The sequence below is a fragment of the Centroberyx gerrardi genome, chromosome 12, assembly GCF_048128805.1.
Source record: "Centroberyx gerrardi isolate f3 chromosome 12, fCenGer3.hap1.cur.20231027, whole genome shotgun sequence".
Taxonomy (NCBI): Eukaryota; Metazoa; Chordata; class Actinopteri; order Beryciformes; family Berycidae; genus Centroberyx; species Centroberyx gerrardi.
Window position 1 is genome coordinate 369,691 of NC_136008.1, and position 17,918 is coordinate 387,608.

The window sequence follows — 17,918 nt, forward strand, 5'->3', positions numbered from 1 at the left end:
CTCTCATCACTTTGTGTCCTTTTTTCTATCTCCGTCTCCACGAACTCTCCCAACATGGCCCCACCCGACGAAATCTCCTTCTCTCTCTTCCTCCATCTTATCTTCTCTTCCCTCCCCTGACTCCTTCCTTTCTCTTTCTGCTGACTCTGCTACTTCCACTTCTCTGCCGGTCATCTCATCCGCCTTTGATCTCCTCTGTCCTCCTGACCGGCCGTCCATCTCCTCCTGTCCCATGGCTGTCTGAAGTCTTACAAACTGAACGAACAAAACTTAACTTGTTTCTCTCCTCTCTCCCTGAAGTCCTGAAACTTGTATCTCCCAGCAGAGCGACCGCCTGCTCTCTTGACTCTGCCTCCTCACCTGTCTTCCAGATCATTGCCGCTGATCTGCTTCCCTTTCCTCACGTCCATCATCAACTCCTCCATGATGTCTGGCTGTGTGCCGTCTGCCTTCAAATCAACCAGAGCTACTCCTTTCCTCAAGAAGCCGACTCCTGACCCATCTAACGTCAAGAACTACAGACCGGTATCACAGCTTTCAGTCCTTTCCAAAACTCTTGATCATGCGTCTCTAATCAGCTTCTAATCAGAACGACCTGCTGGACTCCAGTCAGTCAGGATTCAAACCGGCACACTGACTGCTCTCCTCTCTGTTGCTCCACACTGCTCAGCCTTCCTCTCGATCCTCATCCTCATCCTGCTTCACCTGTCTGCTGCTTTTGAAACAGTCAGCCACCACCTGCTCCTTGGCCTCCTTTCAGACCTTGGATCTCTGGGAAAGCACTTCCTCCCTGGCTGACCGCACCTACCAGGTTTCATGGAGAGAGTCTCTTTCTTCACCACAGTCCCTCTCCACTGGAGTCCCTCAGGGTTCAGTCCTCGGTCCCCTCCTCTTCTCACTTTACATCAAGTCCCTTGGATCTCCGCTGCCTGGCTGAGATCTCCAGGTGGATTTCCTCCCAACACCTCAAGCTCCATCTGGACAAGACTGAGCTGATCTTCTTCTCCCCTGCAACATCTCTCCATCGCCTTTGAAGTCCACATTGCAGCCACTACTCGATCCTGCAGATTTGCTCTTTACAACGTGTCAGACCAGACTCAGCCTCACCAGGGAGTCTGCAGCTGCTGGTCTAAGCTCTTGTCATCTCCCTCCTTGCTGCTCTTGGACCCTCACAGCTCATCCAGGATGCTGCAGCCTGGCTTGTTGCCCGTCCTGTCTTCACTGCACTGACCCCCAGTTGCTGCTCGCATCCAGTTCAAAACGCTGGTGTTAGCCTACAAGACGACCGAGGCCACGGCACCCCCAAACCTCCAGACCGTGATTCCCTTCACTCCGGCCTGCGCTCGGCTGCTATTGGTCGACTGCCCTCCCTTCCATCGCTCTGCCGCCCGACTCTTCTGATCTTCAGCCAAGGTTTTGCAGAGTCACTGAAAACCTTCTGACTCCGACTCGCCCTCTGACCTCTGACCTCCAGCCCTCCACCTACCCTGACCCCTGACCCTTGACCCCTGACGCTGCATTTCCCCCAACACACACAAACACACACACTAGTAAAGCACTTGTTGTTGTTACTATGTCTTTATGTTATTATGTTATTAAACTAACACCTGCAGCACTCTGAACAATGTGGCTGCTCAGCTGTAAACTTACTGTCAGTCGCTCTGGATAAGATAAGATAAGATAAGATAAGATAAGATAAGATATCACTTTATTATTAATAAAGAGCGTCTGCTAAATGTGTGTGTACAGCTGATTGGCATTTATACACAGAATATCAGTCCTGACTATTATGATTCATAATAATATTATTATGATTAGAACTACACTGTTGGATTACAGTGTGTGTGTGTGTGTGTGTGTGTGTCAGTGATGTTGACAGACAACGCCGGACGGCGTCTCCAGATGTCATCATCCTGTCGGACAACGAGGCGTCCAGTCCCTGCCGACCGGACACACTGGACGCATTCAAGGTGTGTGTGTGTCTGTGTGTGTGTCTGTGTGTGTGTCTGTGTGTGTGTGTGTGTGTCTGTGTGTGTGTGTGTGTGTGTGTGTGTGTGTGTGTGTGTGTGTGTGTAATGCAATAGGCCACTACATGGGGAACAGGCCCTGGGTCAGCAGTGCCCTCTAATGGTTGAATAATTGCTGGAGTATATATCCAAAGTGTCTTTTTAAGGGAATTTCAGATATAATCTATGATCCAAGTAGAAGCAGGATCATGTTTGATCTTCTCTCTCCATCACAGGGTCACAGGGTCACAGGGTCACAGGGTCACAGGGTCACAGGGTCACACCTAGTTTCCACTTTGTTCAGCTGGAGAGTTTACACACCTGTCTGTGGTTTGGTCAGCTAAAGTTCAGTTTAGATCAAAAGAAGCCTGAGGAAGAGAGAAATGAAAAAGAGAACATGAGCAACTGTGTGTGTGTGTGTGTGTGTGTGTGTGTGTGTGTGTGTGTGTGTGTGTGTGTGTGTGCGCGCGCAGGGCAGGAGTGTGGAGGAGTGTCAGAAGGTGATGAAGATGTTGGAGGAGGAGTTACGACTGGAGGAGGCGCGGCTGGTTCTCCTGAAGAAGCTTCGCCAGAGTCAGATCCAGAAGGAGAACCTCCAGAAGGTCTGCTGATCTACAACATCTAGATCTATAATCTGTAACAGATCTATAATGGTTGACTGCTGGGATGTAAGGTGGGAGTCTGGTCAGGCCAGACAGCAAGCGGTTTTCATACTATTTATTTTATCTGATTCATATGAGGAAACACTGGCCAGTCAGGGGTCAGGATCAATAGATCACAAATATTTACAGAATATGATTAACCCATCTGTGACTGTTTGACCATAATCCTATTGAGCTACTTTTAATGTTCAGGAGTTAATTCACAACACTGCGAGTGCGATGCTTTCTGACAAACCTGCCAGTCTAACCTGCTGGCTGTTTTATGGCACGACTCTGTGCACCAGCTCTGTCCCACACTAACAGGACAGAGCTGAAGAACAAGTCTGCTGGAATGTGGAGACTGGACCAGAGTCTGAGACTGGACCAGAGTCTGAGACTGGACCAGAGACTGAGACTGGACCAGAGTCTGAGACTGGACCAGAGACTGAGACTGGACCAGAGACTGAGACTGGACCAGAGACTGAGACTGGACCAGAGTCTGAGACTGGACCAGAGACTGAGACTGGACCAGAGTCTGGCTCCAGTCTGAGAGGGGAACAGAAAAGACATAGAGGAGCTCATTACTGTTATTACAATTAATTACTATTATTGTTATCGTTATGATCAGCAGAACTCCCCGTCAGTCCAGACTGGATCTGTTCATGGAGGACAGACCTTCAACAAGATGTCTGTCCGCCCCGGCAGCCACACCGCCGAGAACCAGAACCTCCGATCCACTCAGGTACTGTAGGTGCCACACCTCCAGAACACCACCACAACACCTCCAGAACACCACCAGAACACCTCCAGAACACCACCACAACACCACCACAACACCACCACAACACCTCCAGAACACCACCAGAACACCTCCAGAACACCACCACAACACCACCACAACACCACCACAACACCTCCAGAACACCACCACAACACCTCCAGAACACCACCACAACACCACCACAACACCACCACAACACCTCCAGAACACCACCAGAACACCTCCAGAACACCACCACAACACCACCACAACACCACCACAACACCTCCAGAACACCACCAGAACACCTCCAGAACACCACCACAACACCACCACAACACCACCACAACACCTCCAGAACACCACCAGAACACCTCCAGAACACCACCACAACACCACCACAACACCACCACAACACCTCCAGAACACCACCAGAACACCTCCAGAACACCACCACAACACCACCACAACACCACCACAACACCTCCAGAACACCACCACAACACCTCCAGAACACCACCAGAACACCTCCAGAACACCTCCAGAACACCACCACAACACCACCACAACACCACCACAACACCACCACAACACCTCCAGAACACCTCCAGAACACCACCAGAACACCTCCAGAACACCTCCAGAACACCACCACAACACCACCACAACACCACCACAACACCTCCAGAACACCTCCAGAACACCACCAGAACACCACCAGAACACCTCCAGAACACCACCACAACACCACCACAACACCACCACAACACCTCCAGAACACCACCACAACAACCTCCAGAACACCACCAGAACACCTCCAGAACACCTCCAGAACACCACCACAACACCACCACAACACCACCACAACACCACCACAACACCTCCAGAACACCACCAGAACACCTCCAGAACACCACCACAACACCACCACAACACCACCACAACACCTCCAGAACACCACCAGAACACCTCCAGAACACCACCACAACACCACCACAACACCTCCAGAACACCACCAGAACACCTCCAGAACACCACCACAACACCACCACAACACCACCACAACACCTCCAGAACACCTCCAGAACACCACCACAACACCACCACAACACCACCACAACACCTCCAGAACACCACCAGAACACCTCCAGAACACCACCACAACACCACCACAACACCACCACAACACCTCCAGAACACCACCAGAACACCTCCAGAACACCACCACAACACCACCACAACACCACCACAACACCTCCAGAACACCACCAGAACACCTCCAGAACACCACCACAACACCACCACAACACCACCACAACACCTCCAGAACACCACCACAACACCTCCAGAACACCACCAGAACACCTCCAGAACACCTCCAGAACACCACCACAACACCACCACAACACCACCACAACACCACCACAACACCTCCAGAACACCTCCAGAACACCACCAGAACACCTCCAGAACACCACCACAACACCTCCAGAACACTACCACAACACCACCACAACACCACCACAACACCACCACAACACCTCCACAACACCACCACAACACCACCAGAACACCACCACAACACCACCAGAACACCACCACAACACCTCCAGAACACCACCACAACACCTCCAGAACACCTCCAGAACACCACCACAACACCACCACAACACCACCACAACACCTCCACAACACCACCACAACACCTCCAGAACACCACCACAACACCTCCAGAACACCACCACAACACCACCACAACAGCACCACAACACCTCCACAACACCTCCAGAACACCACCACAACACCACCACAACACCTCCACAACACCTCCACAACACCTCCAGAACACCACCACAACACCTCCACAACACCACCAGAACACCACCACAACACCACCAGAACACCACCACAACACCTCCAGAACACCACCACAACACCACCACAACACCTCCACAACACCTCCAGAACACCACCACAACACCTCCAGAACACCACCACAACACCACCACAACACCACCACAACACCTCCAGAACACTACCACAACACCACCAGAACACCACCACAACACCTCCAGAACACCACCACAACACCACCAGAACACCACCACAACACCACCACAACACCTCCACAACACCTCCAGAACACCACCACAACACCACCACAACACCACCACAACACCTAGGATGACTTTTACATTCACATTTACATTTACAATCTAAGCACTGAGCTCACACTGTTATCATGAGTGAAACAGTACAATAAGCTTCATTTATTACAAATATTCATGTGTCTGAAGAGCAGCGTCACCTGAGTCGAGGGAGACATGCAGAACGCAACAGATGAGAAAAATATGAGAACATGAAGGAAAGAAATATGTGAATTTACAGCATAACCAACAGAAATTCAAATTTCACTGTTCCTTTTTAATGTAAACTCTACAGTAATATTGAATTGGCCATTATTATAATGTTTGTGAGTGATCAGCTGACGTGTTCAAGCCACAGGAGAGCGATGCCCCCTAGTGGTCAGGAAGGGAACTTTGACTCTGGAGAGTCAGACAAGGGGAGAATTACTTTTACATTTACATTTACCAGAGGTGTGACTGAGTCCCAAGTCAGGCTCAAGTCTTGAGGCACAAGTCTCAAGTCAAGTCCCAAGTCTAAATGTAGATTACCAAGTCAAGTCCATGTCATTAATGTCAAGTCTCAAGTCTAAATGTAGAACAGCAAGTCAAGTCAGAACAAATCAAGAGTCCAGTATCAATTTAATATCTTAAAGAAAACTAAATATCTAGGACTTTTCAATGCAATATGGTTTTAATAGGATAAAAACTTGGTAAGAGCATCATGAGTTTGATTTCTATAATCAGTTTCAACTTCAATAAATTCAATCATTCCATACAAATTCAGAAAACAGAATTTAAATTCAGTCGTCCGCTGGAACAAATCTCATCACTTTCAATCTAAGTCATTTACACAAACACAAGATCTCAAGTCAAGACTTTAGAAACCTTTTCAAGTCATCAAAGTACAAGTCAGAGTCAAGTCCCAAGTCACCAGAACCCAAGTCAAGTCAAGTCTCAAGTCTTCTCTTCATGCATCAAGTCGAGTCTCAAGCAGTCCTCCAGACTCGAGTCCCCGCCTCTGACATTTACATCACTTCTCAGGTGTTGAGCTGGTTGACGCTCCACTGCTGACCTCAGTGGATTCTCTCTAGATAAGATTCAGATTGATGACTAGAACATTAACTGTGTTCTCTGTGACGTTCCTGTCTTCAGAGCCACTCAGTGATCCGGTCGGGTTCTAGCAGCAGCGGGTCCCAGCTGATGACCCAGCGGGGGGCGGCGCCCGGCCTGCGCCTCGCCGCCGGCGCCAACGCCAACACCGCACCCGGCTACCAGGTACTGCAGCAGGCTGAGCTCCATTTGGTTTGACTGGGAACTGATCATTTCATCACTGATCCATCTGATTGATTTGGTGTTTAAATAGTTGTTCTCTCAAGCGTGACATCATTTTTCAGCCCAAATAAGGGATTGTGGCCCCGCCCCCTTTCAGTCTAATGTTGGTTGGATGGTTCCTCTGTTCTGCATTTCTTTATTAGTTGAGCTGATTCTGATGAAAACAATAAACGACCTCCACACCATCACTGTTAGATACAAATTCAGCAAAGATACACAAAAGCAGGCTCATCCAAACCAAAACCAGGTGCTGGACAGAAAAACAGAGTCCACACACTAGAAATGGCTCCCGTGGCGTTTGTTACCATGTGGTGTTTCCAGCGTGTGCTCTTCTTCAGATGTGAGTGCAGACAGAGACACACCTTACAAATATCACCTGACAGGTCACCTGACATGTCACCTGACAGGTCACCTGACTCTATAGGTAGATAGAGACTTAAAGTGAAATACATGTAAAAACCCAAACAGTGCAAAGATAGTACACACAAGATATAAATGGCAGAAAAAAACAACAGTACATGAAAAGTTACCCAACAAGTCCAACAATAATGGACAATAAATTACACAATTATAGGTATCCTATGAAGTACAATCTGCACCACTTAGATATAAGATGACTGGAACATCAGGTCAGTAAAACCGTCATGATGTCATTTAAGAGGAAAGAGAAGAGGGTCAGTGCTAAAACAATATAAACAAGTCCAGATCCTGTTCAGACCCACAGTGTGTTCAGGTCTCTGCCCTGCAGCACTGCCACAGTTTCTGCTGTCTGCTTCTCACATGACAGACAGGATGTGATGTCATGCGGAGAGGTGGGAGTGACCCCACACACACACACACACACACACACACACACACAGTGACCTGAACAGGTCAGACAGCATCAGACACAGGCAGGATACGGAGGACGCTGACTGGAAAACAGGCGGTTTGCAAATGTCTCACAAACATCAGAAGAAGAGCGTGCGCTCCAAACGCCACGTGGTTTTAATAAACGTCACGTGGTTTTAATAAACGCCACGTGGTTTTAATAAACGTCACGTGGTTTTAATAAACGCCACGTGGTTTTAATAAACGCCACGTGGTTTTAATAAACCTCACGTGGTTTTAATAAACGCCACGTGTTCAGACTCTATCTTATAATAACAGATAAAAATTCAGCAACATGTTAAAATATATAATAAGTTTGTCTCTAGTGTTATTATCTGTGACTGTCCTCCAATCAGCAGGTGGCAGCCTCCCAGCGCTCCTCCTCTTCCTCCTCCTCTTCCTCTGCTGCTGTCTACATGAATCTGGCCCAGATGCAAGCCTCCTCCGTCGCCTCCTCCGTCGCCTCCTCAGTCGCCTCCTCAGTCGCCTCCTCCAGCCCGGCGGCGGCCATGACGGACCCGACCAGCGGTCAGGCGGCGGCTAAGCTGGCGCTGAGGAAACAGCTGGAGAAGACGCTGCTGGAGATTCCTGCTGCTAATCCTCCTGCTCCTCCTCTCCTCTTCCTCCCCTCCGCCACAAACTCCGACTTCATCTACATGATCGGACTGGAGGAGGTGGTGCAGAGCGTCCTGGACAGCCACGGTAGGGAGCAGGGAGCAAGGAGGAGGAGACGAGGGAGTAGGGCGTAGGGAGCGAGGAGAAGATGAGGGAGCAGGAAGCAAGGATGAGGAGACGAGGGAGCAGGGAGTAGAGAGGAGGAGACGAGGGAGTAGGGAGTAAGGAGGAGGAGACGAGGAAACAGGTATAGGGAGTAGGAAGTAGGAGGGAGTAGATGGCAGTAGGGGGCAGTAAAGAGCAGCAGGGGGGCGGTAAAGAGCAGCAGGGGGCGGTAAAGAGCAGCAGGGGGCGGTAAGGAGCAGCAGGGGGGCGGTAAAGAGCAGCAGGGGGCGGTAAAGAGCAGCAGGGGGCGGTAAGGAGCAGCAGGGGGGCAGTAAAGAGCAGCAGGGGGCGGTAAAGAGCAGCAGGGGGCGGTAAAGAGCAGCAGGGGGCGGTAAAGAGCAGCAGGGGGCGGTAAAGAGCAGCAGGGGGCGGTAAGGAGCAGCAGGGGGGCAGTAAAGAGCAGCAGGGGGCGGTAAAGAGCAGCAGGGGGGCGGTAAGGAGCAGCAGGGGGCGGTAAAGAGCAGCAGGGGGCGGTAAGGAGCAGCAGGGGGCGGTAAGGAGCAGCAGGGGGGCGGTAAAGAGCAGCAGGGGGCGGTAAAGAGCAGCAGGGGGGCAGTAAAGAGCAGCAGGGGGCGGTAAAGAGCAGCAGGGGGGCAGTAAAGAGCAGCAGGGGGCAGTAAAGAGCAGCAGGGGGGCGATAAGGAGCAGCAGGGGGGCGGTAAAGAGCAGCAGGGGGGCAGTAAAGAGCAGCAGGGGGCAGTAAAGAGCAGCAGGGGGGCAGTAAGGAGCAGCAGGGGGCAGTAAAGAGCAGCAGGGGGGCAGTAAGGAGCAGCAGCGGGCAGTAAAGAGCAGCAGGGGGGCAGTAAGGAGCAGCAGCGGGCAGTAAGGAGCAGCAGGAGGCAGCTGGGGGCAGTAAAGAGCAGCAGGGGGCAGTAAAGAGCAGCAGGGGGGCAGTAAGGAGCAGCAGGAGGCAGCAGGGGGCAGTAAAGAGCAGCAGGGGGGCAGTAAGGAGCAGCAGGAGGCAGCAGGGGGCAGTAAGGAGCAGCAGGTGGCAGTAAAGAGCAGCAGGGGGCAGTAAAGAGCAGCAGGGGGGCAGTAAGGAGCAGCAGGAGGCAGCAGGGGGCAGTAAAGAGCAGCAGGGGGCAGTAAAGAGCAGCAGGGGGGCAGTAAGGAGCAGCAGGGGGGCAGTAAGGAGCAGCAGGGGGGCAGTAAAGAGCAGCAGGGGGCAGTAAAGAGCAGCAGGGGGGCAGTAAGGAGCAGCAGGGGGCAGTAAAGAGCAGCAGGGGGGCAGTAAGGAGCAGCAGGGGGGCAGTAAGGAGCAGCAGGGGGGCAGTAAGGAGCAGCAGGGGGCAGTAAGGAGCAGCAGGGGGCAGTAAAGAGCAGCAGGGGGGCAGTAAAGAGCAGCAGGGGGCAGTAAAGAGCAGCAGGGGGCAGTAAGGAGCAGCAGGGGGCAGTAAAGAGCAGCAGGGGGCAGTAAAGAGCAGTAGTTTTCAGTTTTCAGTTCACTGAGCTTCTGTGTCGTTGCAGATCAGTTTCTTCTTCCTGCAGGTTCGGGTTCAGGACTGAACCTGAACTGGTTCTGAGGCGGGTTGCCGGTTCGGTCAGTGTGGGACCGGCGTGACTCCTCTTAGTCCGGGGTCCCACTTTGTTTTTTATTTCATCAAGCAGTGATGAAATAATGAATATTATTATTCAGAATAAAATTAATAAATATGATTTGTCAATCTTTAGGCTGGTTGCTCGGACATGGATTCAGCCCAGTACAAGATTTAATTTTCAATGGAGATTTCCACTGATGTAAAGTTTGTAGTCGAGGACCGGGCTTCACTCCTGTCAGTCTCATCCTGTCAAATCAAATCTCTCATTTACTTCTGATCATTCTGCTGTTTCCTCTCTGTCTGTTGTCCTGGTTCTCAGGGTCAGGGTTCTCATACAGGAACCCAGAACATGTTATGTAGAGTGGATATGAATCATGAAACCTGAAGCTCAGGTGTGTGTGTGCGTGTGTGTGTGTGTGTGTGTGTGTGTGTGTGTGTGTGTGTGTGTGTGTGTGTGTGTGTCTCCAGGTAAGCTGTGTTTCCCTCTGTCCTGCATGGAGCCGTTCTGCTGTTCCCAGTGTCAGACCGACTTCACCACACACTGGAGGCAGGAGAGGGGCGGGCGCATCCTGTGTGAGACCTGCATGACGTCCAATCAGAAGAAGGTCCTGAAGGCCGAGCACACCCATAGGCTGAAGAACGCGTTCGTCAAAGCGCTGCAGCAGGAGCAGGTCTGACAGCAGATCAGCTGATGAACTGTTGGATTCAGAAAGTTTTGAACTTCACTGTCATTACTTTCTCTATTTTCATTCTGCTTGTTGTCGCTCTAAACCTCCTTTCTGTTGTGATTGGTCGGTCCAGGTCATGTGGTCTCCTCTAAAAACGGATCCATTGACTTTCATGTAAAAAGTGTGCTGACAGCACCAGTATATCATTAGGAATATAAAGAGCAAACGTCTGTAGTTGGAGAGTCACATGTTATTTTTGCAACATTTCAAAAGTTTGCTAAAAATTTGCAGACTGGATGGAAACATGGCTTGTGTTTGTTGTGCTAGCATTTATTTCTGTGTGTGTGTGTGTGTGTGTGTGTGTGTGTGTGTGTGTGTGTTCCAGGAGATGGAGCAGAGGATGCAGCTGCAGGCGGCGCTGTCCTCCAGCCAGTCGCCGCCTAGTGGCAGCAAGACAGAAACTCTGAGCCGACTGCACACACACAGACAGGTGGGAGGCCTGTCTGTGTGTCTGTCTGTCTGTCTGTCTGTCTGTCTGTCTGTCTGTCTGTCTGTCTGTCTACCTGTCTGTCTGTCTGTCTGTCTGCCTGCCTGCCTGCCTGCCTGCCTGCCTGTCTGTCTGTCTGTCTGTCTGTCTGCCTGTCTGTCTGCCTGTCTGCCTGTCTGTCTGTCTACCTGTCTGTCTACCTGTCTGTCTGTCTCCCCAGGTCAGTGCTGGGCGGGCGGGCGGCTGCAGTTCGGCGCGTGGCGTTCTGTCGTCCTTCGCCTCCCAGCTGACTGCAGCTGGCAGCATCATGGCGTCCGCCACCAAGCACAGCAGCCAGACGGCTAGTACCGCCCACCACCGACCACAACAACAACAACAACAACAACGACAACAACACCAACACCAACAATTACGACAACAACACCAACAGCAGGACAGCCGCAGGACGCTCTACAGCCTCCCTGGTGAGCGGCTGGATGGAGACGCTGCTCCCTGGCAGCTGCAGGCAAATAAACCCCAAAACCCCAAAACCCCCAAAACCCCAAAACCCCCAAAACCCCAAAACCCCCAAAACCCCCAAAACCCCCAAAACCCCAAAACCCCAAAACCCCCAAAACCCCCAAAACCCCAAAACCCCCAAAACCCCCAAAACCACCAAAACCCGAAAACCCCCAAAACCCCAAAACCCCCAAAACCCCCAAAACCCCAAAACCCCCAAAACCCCCAAAACCCCCCAAACCCCAAAACCCCCAAAACCCCAAAACCCCCAAAACCCCCAAAACCCCAAAACCCCCAAAATCCCCAAAACCCCAAAACCCCCAAAACCCCAAAACCCCCAAAACCCCCAAAACCCGAAAACCCCCAAAACCCCAAAACCCCCAAAACCCCCAAAACCCCCCAAACCCCAAAACCCACTCATTATATCTGAGTGCAACAACATTATATCTGAGTGCAACATTATATCTGAGTGCAGCAACATTATATCTGAGTGCAACATTATATCTGAGTGCAACATTATATCTGAGTGCAACAACATTATATCTGAGTGCAACAACATTATATCTGAGTGCAGCAACATTATATCTGAGTGCAGCAACATTATATCTGAGTGCAACATTATATCTGAGTGCAGCAACATTATATCTGAGTGCAACATTATATCTGAGTGCAGAAACATTATATCTGAGTGCAGCAACATTATATCTGAGTGCAACATTATATCTGAGTGCAACAACATTATATCTGAGTGCAGCAACATTATATCTGAGTGCAGCAACATTATATCTGAGTGCAACATTATATCTGAGTGCAGCAACATTATATCTGAGTGCAACAACATTATATCTGAGTGCAACAACATTATATCTGAGTGCAGCAACATTATATCTGAGTGCAACATTATATCTGAGTGCAGCAACATTATATCTGAGTGCAACAACATTATATCTGAGTGCAGCAACATTATATCTGAGTGTAACAACATTATATCTGAGTGCAACAACATTATATCTGAGTGCAGCAACATTATATCTGAGTGCAGCAACATTATATCTGAGTGCAGCAACATTATATCTGAGTGCAACATTATATCTGAGTGCAGCAACATTATATCTGAGTGCAACATTATATCTGAGTGCAACATTATATCTGAGTGCAGCAACATTATATCTGAGTGCAACATTATATCTGAGTGCAGCAACATTATATCTGAGTGCAACATTATATCTGAGTGCAACATTATATCTGAGTGCAGCAACATTATATCTGAGTGCAACATTATATCTGAGTGCAACATTATATCTGAGTGCAACATTATATCTGAGTGCAACATTATATCTGAGTGCAGCAACATTATATCTGAGTGCAGCAACATTATATCTGAGTGCAACAACATTATATCTGAGTGCAGCAACATTATATCTGAGTGCAACAACATTATATCTGAGTGCAACATTATATCTGAGTGCAGCAACATTATATCTGAGTGCAGCAACATTATATCTGAGTGCAACAACATTATATCTGAGTGCAGCAACATTATATCTGAGTGCAACATGATATCTGAGTGCAGCAACATTATATCTGAGTGCAACATTATATCTGAGTGCAACAACATTATATCTGAGTGCAGCAACATTATATCTGAGTGCAACATGATATCTGAGTGCAGCAACATTATATCTGAGTGCAGCAACATTATATCTGAGTGCAACATTATATCTGAGTGCAACATTATATCTGAGTGCAACATTATATCTGAGTGCAGCAACATTATATCTGAGTGCAGCAACATTATATCTGAGTGCAGCAACATTATATCTGAGTGCAGCAACATTATATCTGAGTGCAACAACATTATATCTGAGTGCAGCAACATTATATCTGAGTGCAACAACATTATATCTGAGTGCAACATTATATCTGAGTGCAGCAACATTATATCTGAGTGCAGCAACATTATATCTGAGTGCAACAACATTATATCTGAGTGCAACATTATATCTGAGTGCAACATTATATCTGAGTGCAACATTATATCTGAGTGCAACATTATATCTGAGTGCAACATTATATCTGAGTGCAGCAACATTATATCTGAGTGCAACAACATTATATCTGAGTGCAGCAACATTATATCTGAGTGCAACATTATATCTGAGTGCAGCAACATTATATCTGAGTGCAGCAACATTATATCTGACTGCAACAACATTATATCTGAGTGCAACATTATATCTGAGTGCAACATTATATCTGAGTGCAACATTATATCTGAGTGCAGCAACATTATATCTGACTGCAACAACATTATATCTGAGTGCAACATTATATCTGAGTACAGCAACATTATATCTGAGTGCAGCAACATTATATCTGAGTGCAACAACATTATATCTGAGTGCAGCAACATTATATCTGAGTGCAACATTATATCTGAGTGTAACAACATTATATCTGAGTGCAACAACATTATATCTGAGTGCAACAACATTATATCTGAGTGCAGCAACATTATATCTGAGTGCAGCAACATTATATCTGAGTGCAACATTATATCTGAGTGCAGCAACATTATATCTGAGTGCAACAACATTATATCTGAGTGCAGCAACATTATATCTGAGTGCAACATTATATCTGAGTGCAGCAACATTATATCTGAGTGCAACATTATATCTGAGTGCAGCAACATTATATCTGAGTGCAGCAACATTATATCTGAGTGCAACATTATATCTGAGTGCAGCAACATTATATCTGAGTGCAGCAACATTATATCTGACTGCAACAACATTATATCTGAGTGCAACATTATATCTGAGTGCAGCAACATTATATCTGAGTGCAACATTATATCTGAGTGCAACATTATATCTGAGTGCAACATTATATCTGAGTGCAGCAACATTATATCTGAGTGCAGCAACATTATATCTGAGTGCAACAACATTATATCTGAGTGCAACAACATTATATCTGAGTGCAGCAACATTATATCTGAGTGCAACAACATTATATCTGAGTGCAGCAACATTATATCTGAGTGCAGCAACATTATATCTGAGTGCAGCAACATTATATCTGAGTGCAGCAACATTATATCTGAGTGCAGCAACATTATATCTGAGTGCAGCAACATTATATCTGAGTGCAACATTATATCTGAGTGCAGCAACATTATATCTGAGTGCAACAACATTATATCTGAGTGCAGCAACATTATATCTGAGTGCAACATTATATCTGAGTGCAGCAACATTATATCTGAGTGCAGCAACATTATATCTGAGTGCAGCAACATTATATCTGACTGCAACAACATTATATCTGAGTGCAACATTATATCTGAGTGCAACATTATATCTGAGTGCAACATTATATCTGAGTGCAGCAACATTATATCTGACTGCAACAACATTATATCTGAGTGCAACATTATATCTGAGTGCAACATTATATCTGAGTGCAACATTATATCTGAGTGCAGCAACATTATATCTGAGTGCAGCAACATTATATCTGAGTGCAGCAACATTATATCTGACTGCAACAACATTATATCTGAGTGCAACATTATATCTGAGTACAGCAACATTATATCTGAGTGCAACAACATTATATCTGAGTGCAACAACATTATATCTGAGTGCAGCAACATTATATCTGAGTGCAGCAACATTATATCTGAGTGCAACATTATATCTGAGTGCAGCAACATTATATCTGAGTGCAACATTATATCTGAGTGCAGCAACATTATATCTGAGTGCAACATTATATCTGAGTGCAACAACATTATATCTGAGTGCAACAACATTATATGTGAGTGCAACATTATATCTGAGTGTAACAACATTATATCTGAGTGCAACAACATTATATCTGAGTGCAGCAACATTATATCTGAGTGCAGCAACATTATATCTGAGTGCAGCAACATTATATCTGAGTGCAGCAACATTATATCTGAGTGCAACAACATTATATCTGAGTGCAACATTATATCTGAGTGCAACAACATTATATCTGAGTGCAGCAACATTATATCTGAGTGCAACATTATATCTGAGTGCAGCAACATTATATCTGAGTGCAACAACATTATATCTGAGTGCAACAACATTATATCTGAGTGCAACAACATTATATCTGAGTGCAGCAACATTATATCTGAGTGCAACATTATATCTGAGTGCAGCAACATTATATCTGAGTGCAGCAACATTATATCTGAGTGCAGCAACATTATATCTGAGTGCAACATTATATCTGAGTGCAGCAACATTATATCTGAGTGCAACATTATATCTGAGTGCAACAACATTATATCTGAGTGCAACATTATATCTGAGTGCAACAACATTATATCTGAGTGCAACAACATTATATCTGAGTGCAACATTATATCTGAGTGCAACAACATTATATGTGAGTGCAACATTATATCTGAGTGCAACATTATATCTGAGTGCAGCAACATTATATCTGAGTGCAGCAACATTATATCTGAGTGCAACATTATATCTGAGTGCAGCAACATTATATCTGAGTGCAACATTATATCTGAGTGCAGCAACATTATATCTGAGTGCAACATTATATCTGAGTGCAGCAACATTATATCTGAGTGCAACAACATTATATCTGAGTGCAACAACATTATATCTGAGTGCAACAACATTATATCTGAGTGCAACAACATTATATCTGAGTGCAACATTATATCTGAGTGCAACAACATTATATCTGAGTGCAACAACATTATATCTGAGTGCAACATTATATCTGAGTGCAGCAACATTATATCTGAGTGCAACATTATATCTGAGTGCAACATTATATCTGAGTGCAGCAACATTATATCTGAGTGCAACATTATATCTGAGTGCAACATTATATCTGAGTGCAACAACATTATATCTGAGTGCAACAACATTATATCTGAGTGCAACATTATATCTGAGTGCAGCAACATTATATCTGAGTGCAACAACATTATATCTGAGTGCAACAACATTATATCTGAGTGCAACATTATATCTGAGTGCAACATTATATCTGAGTGCAACAACATTATATCTGAGTGCAACAACATTATATCTGAGTGCAACATTATATCTGAGTGCAACAACATTATATCTGAGTGCAACATTATATCTGAGTGCAACAACATTATATCTGAGTGCAACAACATTATATCTGAGTGCAACATTATATCTGAGTGCAACAACATTATATCTGAGTGCAACATTATATCTGAGTGCACACATTATATCTGAGTGCAGCAACATTATATCTGAGTGCAACAACATTATATCTGAGTGCAACAACATTATATCTGAGTTGCAACAACATTATATCTGAGTGAACAACATTATATCTGAGTGCAACAACATTATTCTGAGTGCAACAACATTATATCTGAGTGCAACAACATTATATCTGAGTGCAGCAACATTATATCTGAGTGCAAACATTATATCTGAGTGCAACAACATTATATCTGAGTGCAACATTATATCTGAGTGCAGCAACATTATATCTGAGTGCAACATTATATCTGAGTGCAGCAACATTATATCTGAGTGCAACAACATTATATCTGAGTCGCAACAACATTATATCCTTCGAGTGCAAACATTATATCTGAGTGCAGCACATATATCTGAGTGCAACAACATTATATCTGAGGTGCAACATTATTTCTGAGTGCAACAAACATTATATCTGAGTGCAACAACATTATATCTGAGTGCAGCAACATATATCTGAGTGCAGCAACATTATATCTGAGTGCAACAACATTATATCTGAGTGCAACAACATTATATCTGAGTGCAACATCACTGAAAAGAGTTTCAGGAAAACAGATTCAGGTCTGAGACGTTTATTTTGTTGACAGTTAAATGTGAACAAAGCTGCACAGCCAGAGTAGAAGCTGCCGTCTGTCACTGAGCCGTTCTTCATTCCTTCTAGAGCTGAACAATTTATCCAAAAAAAATCAAAATCACAATAATGAACTTCTACAATTTCCAAATCTCAGAGGCTGCAGTAAGTTCTTCAGAGAGACTTGAAGCGGTTAAACGAGAGCTGTCAGAGCTGCAGGCGATCTGTTTCTTCAGACTCAAACTCAGTAAATCCTGCACACTGACATCTATTTTTTAACAAAATCACTTTTCTATAAACAATTTTCATACTCAGTACGCTAT

The 17,918-nt window shown here is 46.2% G+C and overlaps 2 protein-coding genes across 5 annotated transcripts in view; both read left to right on the forward strand.

Moving 5' to 3' along the window:
* Window positions 1-17,918, forward strand: part of decr1 (2,4-dienoyl CoA reductase 1, mitochondrial) — a 317,727-nt gene that overhangs the window by 170,473 nt on the left and 129,336 nt on the right. The window lies entirely within an intron of this gene.
* The window catches only part of LOC139909898 (transcriptional repressor p66-beta-like), a 20,333-nt gene that overhangs the window by 1,704 nt on the left and 711 nt on the right, over window positions 1-17,918 (forward strand). The window contains exons 2-9 of the mRNA XM_078287029.1: window positions 1,868-1,970; window positions 2,480-2,608; window positions 3,276-3,389; window positions 6,686-6,808; window positions 8,077-8,437; window positions 10,522-10,724; window positions 11,107-11,238; window positions 11,429-11,672. Coding sequence (XP_078143155.1) covers window positions 1,868-1,970; window positions 2,480-2,608; window positions 3,276-3,389; window positions 6,686-6,808; window positions 8,077-8,437; window positions 10,522-10,724; window positions 11,107-11,238; window positions 11,429-11,672 — 1,409 coding nt within the window. The remainder of the gene's footprint in view (window positions 1-1,867; window positions 1,971-2,479; window positions 2,609-3,275; window positions 3,390-6,685; window positions 6,809-8,076; window positions 8,438-10,521; window positions 10,725-11,106; window positions 11,239-11,428; window positions 11,673-17,918) is intronic.